General features: G+C 36.7%; 1 protein-coding gene across 1 annotated transcript; it reads left to right on the forward strand.

Moving 5' to 3' along the window:
* Positions 1 to 1,774: 1,774 nt before the first annotated feature.
* LOC117399994 (PR domain zinc finger protein 14-like) lies at positions 1,775 to 9,803 on the forward strand. Its single transcript, XM_033999456.3, has 8 exons — positions 1,775 to 2,402; positions 2,679 to 2,729; positions 4,911 to 5,071; positions 6,292 to 6,562; positions 7,039 to 7,241; positions 8,597 to 8,698; positions 8,935 to 9,154; positions 9,595 to 9,803. The coding sequence occupies exons 1-8, from the start codon at positions 1,775 to 1,777 to the stop codon at positions 9,801 to 9,803; spliced, it is 1,845 nt and encodes a 614-aa protein (XP_033855347.3).
* Positions 9,804 to 11,051: the final 1,248 nt, after the last annotated feature.

The following is an 11,051-nucleotide window of genomic DNA, read 5'->3' on the forward strand; positions in this document are numbered from 1 at the left end:
GCTCTGGACTCTTGACCGGAGGGTTGTGGGTTCAATCCCCAGTGGGGGACACTGCTGTTGTACCCGTGAGCAAGGTACTTTACCTAGATTGCTCCAGTAAAAACCCAACTGTATAAATGGGTAATTGTATGTAAAAATAATGTGATATCTGTATAATGTATAATGTGATATCTTGTAACAATTGTAAGTCGCCCTGGATAAGGGCGTCTGCTAAGAAATAAATAATAATAATAATTCGTTTTTTTTGCCTCTGGCGTTATACGATGATATTTTAGATAAAGAAGTAAACCATTAAAAATGTGTACGCTTCTAAGTTTTGTAGCCTGTAAAATCAATGCATGTGTCGGAAGGTATTTAACTCAACGAGGTCCCACTGCTTACCCAATGCTTACTGAAGGAGTTCAGATGTCTTTATTATTGGTGACCTTTCCGATTGACCCGATGTTATTTAATTTAAGTGTCACGACCCTGCTTTGTTTAGATTATTGGCCGCTATTGATCTGGGTGATAATATCACAATTATTAGCAATTAAAGTGAATTTAGTATGCTTTGTTTATTTCCACCCTCAAGTTACAATTCAAGGATTGTGATATCCTGGAACGTTGCTAACCCATAGCAATGAAATGGAAAAGGTGCCTTGGTGAAAATAGCCAATTGAATTTTTTTTTAAAACAATACGCATAGATTAAACGACAAAGATGTATACAAGACACACGTCATTATTTATAACAGTTATAATAACAAATAGCTTATATGAGCCTACAAAACGAAACAAATTAATTTAAGAAAGTAATAATTTATACTTTGATATTGTGGTCAAGCTACTGAAAACTAATTTAAACAGACTCAATTATACAGTATTTAAAAAAGATTGACACATTAAAATGTATTTTCTAATGTTAAAAAATCGGGGTGTTTAAACTTTTGAATAATGCTTCAGATCGTCAAGCTAAACAATGAAGACCATCTTGCTAAATCCTAATGTTTTTATAAAGCACTGTTTTCCCACAGATGTTAAAGTCCCTGATTGTTTAAGTGTTCCAGTGTCTTCTGCACCCTGGAGCACTTTAGCACCCAATTGGGTTGGATTCTAGTTGTACTGGTTTCCTGGTGTGGTTATCCTATGGTTACTGAGTGCAGATTCCGCAGTACATTGAGGTGGATGTGTTTTTCTTTTGTTTGTGCCCTTGACTGTTTCAGTAAAATAGCTGCGGGCTGTTATTTTATCGAGCTTGTTAATTGCTTTTTTTTTTTTTTTTTTTTTTTTTTGAGATGCCACAACAGGAACGTATTGTTATGTCCTTACAGACCTAGATTTCAGATTGCTAATTCATAAATTAGCAAGTTACTAAGGTTTGAGTCGTTTGAAATGCATTCCACAGATTCGAGTTATGCTGCTCTACTATGGTTATTGTTGAGAAGTGTGCTTAAACAACCCCCTAATAATTAAACTATCTGAAGTACGCATTTTAAAATGAATTGCAGACTATATATTTAATCGTCATGTAGGCCTAAACTGGTCACATTAAATTAACAGCGTTAAGACTAAACACAAAATTATCCCGATTAAAGTATTAAACTATACATTATATATATATATATATATATATATATATATATATATATATATATATATAATATTATAATAATTATAATAATAATAATAATAATAATACTGTGGATTTTTTATTTTTACAGATATCTGAGGTGACTTCAAATTGCACACAACCCATTGTTTCTCTTGGATACCCCTCCCGTTGCGCTCTTCTAGGGATGTCTTTGTCAATTTCAAGCAATCCTACATTGAAGGATAAGAGTTACCATTTAGAAACTCTTCAAGGCAGCCCAGGCAGAATACCTGGTTACTCTTCCACAGTGTTGCCCGGCTCGCAATACATGGATCTCTTCAGGAGCACTCAGAACACCTTCCACCCTCTAAAATCGTTAGGACAGCTCGTTACTGACACCAGTTCAGGTATGCCTTTTAATTTCAATGGAATCCCATCCTTCCTCAACCACCACCCGACCCCAACTCTGCAAGAGCAGATCTACAACATGTTACCATCAAGGCTGCCAGTCCATAACAAGCTACAGTCCGGTATCCACAACCACATCTACGCAAAAAATGAAGATGCCTCCCTGAGGATCACAGCGCATCCTGTATGTTCTTCATCTGAATTCAGTAGTCATCTGAGTATGAAGTCTTTGGCATACTCTTCGTCTCCCTCAAGCAAAGAAAAGGTTTTCCATCTGCACGACCAGAGCCCGAGAGTCGAGAAAGCGCACACTTTCAATTTCAGCGAGAAAGACCTCTTTACTGTTTTGTATGGTTATTCCAAAGCGGACAGAGAACAGTCCGTTGGTCATGCAATCTCTGGGCTCAGGTTTCCCGAAAACACAGGTATAGCTTCTAGGCCTATTGCACGTTTATACTTGATTAACTACTGGTGCCAATTAAATGGATGAAATATAGATATATATCTGTCTGCTCTGAAAATATAAAATATAAGTTGTGCCATTAGAAATACAGGTATTAAATACTGATACGTGTTTTCTACGGCAGTGAATAGATACAATCGAGAATAGATATTTAATAACTTCTGAGTCTTATTATATATATGACATCTTAGACATCCTAGATAGTTTCGTTAAACAAAACATTTCCTATTTATTCCAGTTTTGGACTCCCAGTGTCACCTGGGTGGAGAATCTCTCGAGCTTCCAGATGGTGAGTAGATAAACATAACTTAAACGTAAACATACACACACACACGCACACACACACACACTATATATATATATATATATATATATATATATATATATATATATATATATATAATATATATATATATATTATTACTACATTGGTGTCAGAAGTGGACGCAGGTACCCGGACTGTAGCCTGGTGAGCAAGTTGAGGCTGGCAGGGGAGAGTGTAGCGTGCACTGGGGAAGGCAGCAGCAGGGCTGGTAGTTGACGTAATCACACACAAAGACATAAGCTTCTTGCAAAGGAGCCGGCACTTTTGTACAGCGGTATCGCGCTATGCTTTAGTGCTAGAGGTGACGGGTTTGCGCCCGCCCTCCGCCTGTGTGTGGATTGGCTCGTCCTGTGTGATGCGCCTGTCTGTTCGCTACTATATATATACACTACCGGTCAAAAGTTTTAGAACACCCCCATTTTTCCAGTTTCTATTGAAATTTAAGCAGTTCAAGTCCAGTGAATAACCTGAAATGGTACAAAGGTAAGTGGTAAACTGCCAGAGGTTAAAAAAAAAAGTTTAGGTTACCAAAAACTGAAAAATAATGTACATTTCAGAGTTATACAAAAAGGCCTTTTTCAGGGAACAAGTAATGGGTTAACAACTTACAGCTGTTCTGCAGCAATGGAAGTAAATTAAGCCTTGAAAGTTGATGCTAACAATTCCTACAGGTATCCCAACTTTTGTTGATTACTTACAAACCCTCTGTCTGTATAAAAGCAGTGTTGGAACAGACTGTGTTACTACACCCTCTTAAGCATTATTTGGACAGTATTGTACTGCAGGAAGTAGTATATTGCTCTCATAATGGCGAGAAAAAGGCAATTAACAAAGGAAGACAGACAGACCATTATAACCCTTAAAAGTGTAGGTCTTTCCTTTAGAGAAATTGCAAAGAAAGCCAAGGTGTCAGTGAGTACAGTTTCCTACACCATCAAAAGGCACTTGGAAACTGGAGGAAACTCTGACAGGCAGAGGTCTGGCAGACCCAAAACCACAACAGAATCAGAAGACAAGTTTCTGAGAGTCAACAGCTTGCGTGATAGGCGGCTCACAGGACAACAGCTTCAAGCACAGCTTAACACTGGTCGAAGTAAGCAAGTCTCAGTTTCAGCTGTGAAGAGAAGACTTCGAGCTGCAGGTTTGACAGGTTGGGTGGCAGTAAGAAAGCCATTGCTAAGATGGCAAAATAAGAAAAAGAGGCTTGCCTGGGCCATGAAGCACCACCAGTGGACTACTGAAGACTGGAAGAAGGTCTTATGGACCGATGAATCAAAATTTGAAATCTTCGGTTCATCACGCAGGGTTTTTGTACGCCGTCGAGTAGGCGAAAGGATGGTTCCTCGGTGTGTGACACCAACTGTCAAACATGGAGGAGGAAGCGTGATGGTCTGGGGTTCTTTTGCTGGATCCAGAGTTAGCGACTTGCACAGAGTGAGTGGCACCCTGAACCAAAACTGCTACCACAGCATTTTGCAGCGCCATGCAATACCCTCTGGTATACGCCTAGTTGGTCAGGGGTTCATCCTACAGCAAGATAATGACCCAAAACATACCTCCAGGCTATGTCAGAACTACCTTAGAAGAAAAGAACAAGACGGTAGGCTTCAAATCATGGAATGGCCAGCACAGTTGCCAGACTTAAACCCCATCGAGCTGGTTTGGGATGAACTGGACAGAAGGGTGAAAGCAAAGCAACCTACAAGTGCAACACATTTGTGGGAACTTCTGCAACAGTGTTGGGAAGAACTTTCTGAACAATATTTGATTTCCATTGTAGAAAGAATGCCACGAGTGTGTTCGGCTGTTATATCTGCAAAAGGTGGCTACTTTGATGAGTCAAAAATTTAGATTAAATTTTGTTAAACAAAACGATTCCATGATTTCTTTTTTATCTCCAATTGTTTATTTGTTCTATGCTTTAATTTCAGAGTACATTGAGACATTAAACTGCGTAAATTTCAATAAAAACTGGAAAAATTGAGGTGTTCTAAAACTTTTGACCGATATATATATATATATATATATATATATATATATATATATATATATATATATATATATATATATATATATATAGGCCTATATATACCGGTACCTTAATTTAAATTAACATTATATTAATTCACGTTGTTTCTCTGGCAGGTTTGTCAGTTCTTCAGACGGCATATGGAGGAGTCCAACAGTACAGTGTTTTCTCCACTACAAAAGTAATTCCAAAGGGGTTCCGGTTCGGACCATTCCAGGGCAAGGTGGTCAACACCAGTGAAATCAAAACATATGACGACAATACTCTCATGTGGGAAGTAAGTCAAAATAATTCAAAAGATAAAACAACTCGCTGATAAGACAGTAGGACCAGTTGCTAGTATAGGCTAGATGTAAACAAACCCTGTACACCTAAATAAATCTATATTTTAATTAGGGTTGGAGTTCTGTAATGTTACCTGAATCAAGTGAATGTTTTTGCATAACGGTAAAGACAACTGTAAATAGTATTTGCCATCAAATCTATAAGCAGAAAGGTAGGATACCCATGATAAGTGTACTAACGTAGCCTATATATACAATGTGCTTACCTTTATTTTACTAGGTAAGCACATTGAGATTAAAATTTCTTTTACAAGTGCGACCTAGATACAAAAATAAAATACAAATCATAATAATACAATCAACAATCAGTGAAACAATCACTAATCAAATAGTAACAAACAGTAACAAGTCTGCTCAACTACTTAAAACATGCACAGCTCTCAAGTAGATAATCGTGCAGCTTACTCTTAAATTGTACTAAAGTTGTTCGGGACTGCAACTTAAGTTTAGATTGTAAATCGTTCCAAGACCAAGGAGCAAAATAGGCAAATGATCTTTTAGCAGCCTCTGTACGCACTTTAGGAAACGTGAAATTAAAAATAATGTATGCCATCTAATACTGTAGTTACAAAAAGTGACCATAAAGTATTCATTTATATATGGAGGTAATTTACAAAGAATAGCCTTATATAACAGAATCAGCCTTTGCAAAGCCAAGGAGGTCCAGCCAACCAAACTGTATAACACACAATGATGAGTACTGTAACTTGAATTCGTAATATATCTCAACGCTGCATGATATATAGGATCCAGTTTGCTTAATGTTAAGGGCCATGTAAACCTATAGACTGTGTTCCCATAATCAATTTGTGTTAAGAATATACAAGCATATATTATCTTATTTTGTTTGGCTTCAAACATAGTAATTTCTTGTCACATCTTTCTCAACTAATGTGACTTGTTGGCAGAACTGGAAAAACAATAATTTAGCCCTGCATCAAATACTATATCTTGGTTGTCAGGGTACTTAAACATGTCCCCTCATGCTACCCAGTAATATTATTGCCACCAGCATGCTGAGTTTGGAATGGATCTCGGAAGGTCAAGCTGATAACCCAGTTCCATAACGCAGATCTGTGTACAATTCAAAATGCTTCAAATACCTTGTAATAACCCTATTGTGTATTGCATATTCAAATGATTTTTCTTTTAGATTTTTGAGAATGGTCTACTGAGCCATTTCATAGATGGCAGAGGCTCATTGGGGAATTGGATGTCTTTGGTGAAATGTGCCAGATTTCCAGGAGAACAAAACCTCGTAGCGGTCCAAAGCCAGAGTCAGATTTTTTACGAGACGTGCAAGGAAATTCACCCAAAGCAGGAGCTGCTGGTCTGGTACGACGATTGTTACCTACAGTTTCTGGGAATCCCGCTAACATTAAAGGAAATGGCAGATGGAAAGAGCGCACAGCACTCGACTGAAGGTTACATCACTTAAATGATTTTTTAAAAATATGTAGATAACTAAACTAGTGGGGTTTTAGCTAGGAATTTGTTGTGTCAGAACGCCATTACCTGGCTGAGGGGTTGCTAAAAGGGTCTCTAGCCAAAGTGACTCATGTAACCTGAAGAGACTTATTAGTAGACAGCAAAGACTCTTTTCTTTAAAAAAAAAAAAAAAAAAAAAAAAAAAAAAAAAGAATCTGGGATTATGCTTTACTATATATATATATATATTAAAATTGATGTATTATAATTGTAAAATTGCGTATGATTGATATGTTATAAGTTCATCTGGCTGTTTTTCCTATTTCCTACATGTAATGAAACATGTTATTAAGCATTAATAACCATTATTGTTGCAGCGTTACTTGTACCTACTACACACTGAAAAATATAATTCATTGCATGACATGGACTTGTTTCCTTTTAATTTATTGTATCTCTTTATGTTTTGTAGATTCTGGGGAAGGTTTTAAGTGTGAGCGATGTGGCAAGGTGTTCGCCTACAGGTATTACAGAGATAAGCATTTGAAATACACCCGCTGTGTGGACCAAGGAGACAGAAAATTCCCCTGTAATCTCTGTAACAGATCCTTTGAAAAGAGAGACCGACTCAGAATTCACATTCTACATGTACACGAGAAACATAGGCCACACAAGGTAAGTTACTGTGTTATGCAATTACAGTATGTTGAAAATACCATGTGCAACATGCTGTTGCACAGCTCACATTACGAAATAGGGTTACCATGGAACCTAATAAAATTGGGGTACCAGATCCCAATCTCAACAATAACTTTTTTCTATGGCTAAAATCAAGTGAGGCTTCCAGTGTCATGTGAAATAGTGTCTCCACGAAATACTCTTTCACACTGGCACTCCTACCCAGGTCCTGACCTGGGTTCTGGCTACCTGGGTCACAATGAGTTGACCTGGGTCAACACACTTGGACCCAGGTTGAGCGAGAAAATATGCATGATGGCCGTTTGTAAGCCAACGATCGACAAACAGCCACATCTATGTGAAGGTTTCATTTCCGCAAGGAACGTTTCTATTTATTCTGTTTAGCCATATTTTTGTTGCTTGAGACACCCCATGAGCCAGGTTCCAGCGGGGATGAAAAAATATTTGCTCTAATCAACATTTGGGCCAGCGGTTCAATCCAGAGAAGCTTGGATGGAAGTGTCCATAACAAGCTGCTTCCGGGGTATTGATATGCGCGTTGTGTACTTGTGTCTCTCCCAGATCAACCTTATCAAAAGCAGTGTGAAATCGCATAGCCAACTCACATGACACCGGGTCCTGACCTGGGTAGGTTCCGACCCGGGTAGAGAATGCCAGTGTGAAAGGGGCTCTAGCCACATGAAATACTGCTTGTAGTGTCCGGAGGAAACAGGCACTTGAATCTGTATTCAGCGTTTTCAGCGTTTTATTCATTCTCACAGTATTATCACCTGAAATTTGGATACAATTTACCCAAAAAATCAGAACCCCATAATTAATATCCTAACCAAACCGACAACCTGTTACTTCTCCGGCTCAGCTAAATCTTAACTACAACAAAACAAACAAACAAAAATAGAGAAAGTAACTTGTTTGTAATAAAAGTTTTCCTTGTAGTAACAGTAATATTATCCTGAGTACTGTAAAGCCATAAATATTTGAGACCATAATTTTTTTGGCGAATCACACCCATAAAACCTATTTTGCTCCAGAAATGTTGGGGACCTGTTGCAATATACAAAGTATGTATTGTTAGTGGAATTAGACATTTGTGCCAAAAATGTTTGCTTTATTTGTTTCATACACAAAAAATGCATAATAAAAGGCTCACAAATATTCATGGCTTTACAATATTTCACGAAAAAACAGGGCCGTGGCAAATAGGCTGGTGGTGTGACGTCACTATACCATCCGACCAATCAGGATGAATTCTGACACCAGAATTAGAGGAGATGGAAGGACACATTTTTTTAAAACTTCTAACAGTACCAATATTGTATTTTTTCCTGCAGTGCTCTGTGTGTGAGAAGAGTTTCTCTCAGTCCTCAAGCCTGAACAAACACATGCGTGTGCACTCGGGAGAACGTCCCTACAAATGTGTTTATTGTAACAAGGTAATTATTGCAATATCCAGCAGTTCAAGGTGTCTTCATTAGAATAATGGATGTTGTTTAGCAATGCACTTACATTCCAAAGAAAGTAGCATCTATGTGCCATATCCTAATTCCCACATGCTGGCAACATATAGCCCACAGGTATTTAAATACAAGTTTATTTTAATCATTTTTTTATGTCAATCCACCAACTGAATAAAGTTAATTTGAGCATTCTCTTGTTTCACATTTTGAAGGCTTTCACAGCTTCGAGTATCCTGCGCACTCATATTCGACAGCACTCGGGTGAGAAGCCGTTTAAATGCAAGCATTGTGGCAAAGCCTTCGCCTCGCACGCAGCGCACGACAGTCACGTGAGGCGCACCCATGCCAAAGACAAGCCCTGCACGTGTGATGTGTGTGGGAAGAACTTTCTGGAAGTGCAGGAGCTCAAATACCACATGAAGCTGCATACAGGTTTGTTTTTAACAAAATACGAATTCAGGAATTAATTACAGGTCATTACAATTTATGAAAGTGTAATAAGAATATTCTGCTGACATATTTTGAAGGAGCAGTAGTTAGTTTTTTTCAGTTTTTGTTTTTAGAGATACATAATGAAGTACATATTTATACATTGCTTGTTGGGAGTTTTTCAGTTTGGATCACGCGTGAATTAATTTCTTATTCATTGTTTTACTATTTGCATGTGGTGGACACAACATTTAATTTGAAAGTATCTTTTTTTGAGTGGAGCAACCCACAATTTGAGAAAGTTACTTAGCTAATAAATAAGCATTTTAAATAATGTTGGTTACACACTCGTTGGATGGTATAAAATACATATCAACACTTCTGAATATTATTACGGTAGATATTCATATTTTAATTTATTCTTTTACTTGCATAATGTGCAGATAGACCACTGGTAGATTCATCCATCACACCAGACTTGAACAACACATCAACATCTACAAACAAATCTATGGATGGAGTTGATCTTTACACCGTAAACCAAGACAGCAGGAATGAACAAAATGCATGTTTAAAAGAAGATAACTACACCAGCAGATCAAATGCTGGCATTACAGCACTTCACCCAGAGGGCTACAGGCCCTGGAATTAAATATCACAACTCTGTTGATTTTTTTCAGAAGCTTCTATCATATATGCTTTTACAAAGAATAACATTTCATATTAAAACTGTAAATGTAAAAAGAATCCTGAATGTATTATGTTTTGTATTTTATTTTTCGTCTGTTTTTAATTAATTTATTTTTTTGTTTGTTTTTTTGGTAAAAAATATTTATTTAATATTGTAAATATTAGACGTGTTTCCAGAAGCAGTGGCCTGCATGTCTGTTTCATAGTTTAGCTCCTAGCAGGAACTGTATTCATTTTGCACATAGTTTTACTTACTTGTTTTAATATCAGATTTTGTAAAACTACAAAATGCATTTGCACAAATAAGATTTTAACCGGATTTCTTAATGCACATGAACAAATGGACTACTGTGTTGTGAATGTTTAGTCATTTGTAAAACAAATATGTCTTTTGTATTTTTAAAGTGTATGTTATGCATTAGCATAGAACAATACTCACATAATGCTCATAGCACATGGCTAACAGATAACCTCAGGGCACCATGCAATCACTCACTACCTTAATTCAATTGTGTGCTCCATGTACACACCTTTAAATGCATTTCGATCATTGTTTTCTTGTTCTTTGTGTGTAAATGTAAAGTTCATATGTCCATTACAAACTACAGTCACTTAAAAACGGACAGTTTGATATATTGCAAGGGGATGTAAATATTCATTTTATAGATATGTATTAAATCAAACCATAAGGCATGAATAAATTATTATATCTGCAATGTTTTTTTTTTTATTATTGTAAAAAGCAGGTAACACAAATTACAATATATATCGTATTCTATTTATAATTTTCTGTACATTTGAAAAATGGCAACATTTTAGCTTGTAAATGAACATTTTATTTGTTCTATACTGATGGTAGAAATATGCTTTGAACAATTCTCAGTAATAATAAATGCTTATTTAAGTGCAGCCTGACCACTGCTTGTTTAATTTAAAGGTGCATTAATATTTTGAATGTGCCAAGGAACACATGACTGTGTCTATATGTATTTTTGAAATGTTTAATAATAAACTACGTCATGTCATCATACACACATTTTATAACTGGAGGCAATTTATGGTAGTGTAATAGTTTCAGTATATAGTACTTTACAAGTGGTGGGACTTGACTTGCATAGGTAGCAAATCTAATCCCTAACCATTAATTTAACATTTGTGAAGTGGAAAAAATCTGAGAAAAACTACCTATTTGGGAATGGTGTGGTATGGC

Source organism: Acipenser ruthenus, chromosome 4 (assembly GCF_902713425.1).
Source record: "Acipenser ruthenus chromosome 4, fAciRut3.2 maternal haplotype, whole genome shotgun sequence".
In the NCBI taxonomy this organism is placed as follows: domain Eukaryota; kingdom Metazoa; phylum Chordata; class Actinopteri; order Acipenseriformes; family Acipenseridae; genus Acipenser; species Acipenser ruthenus.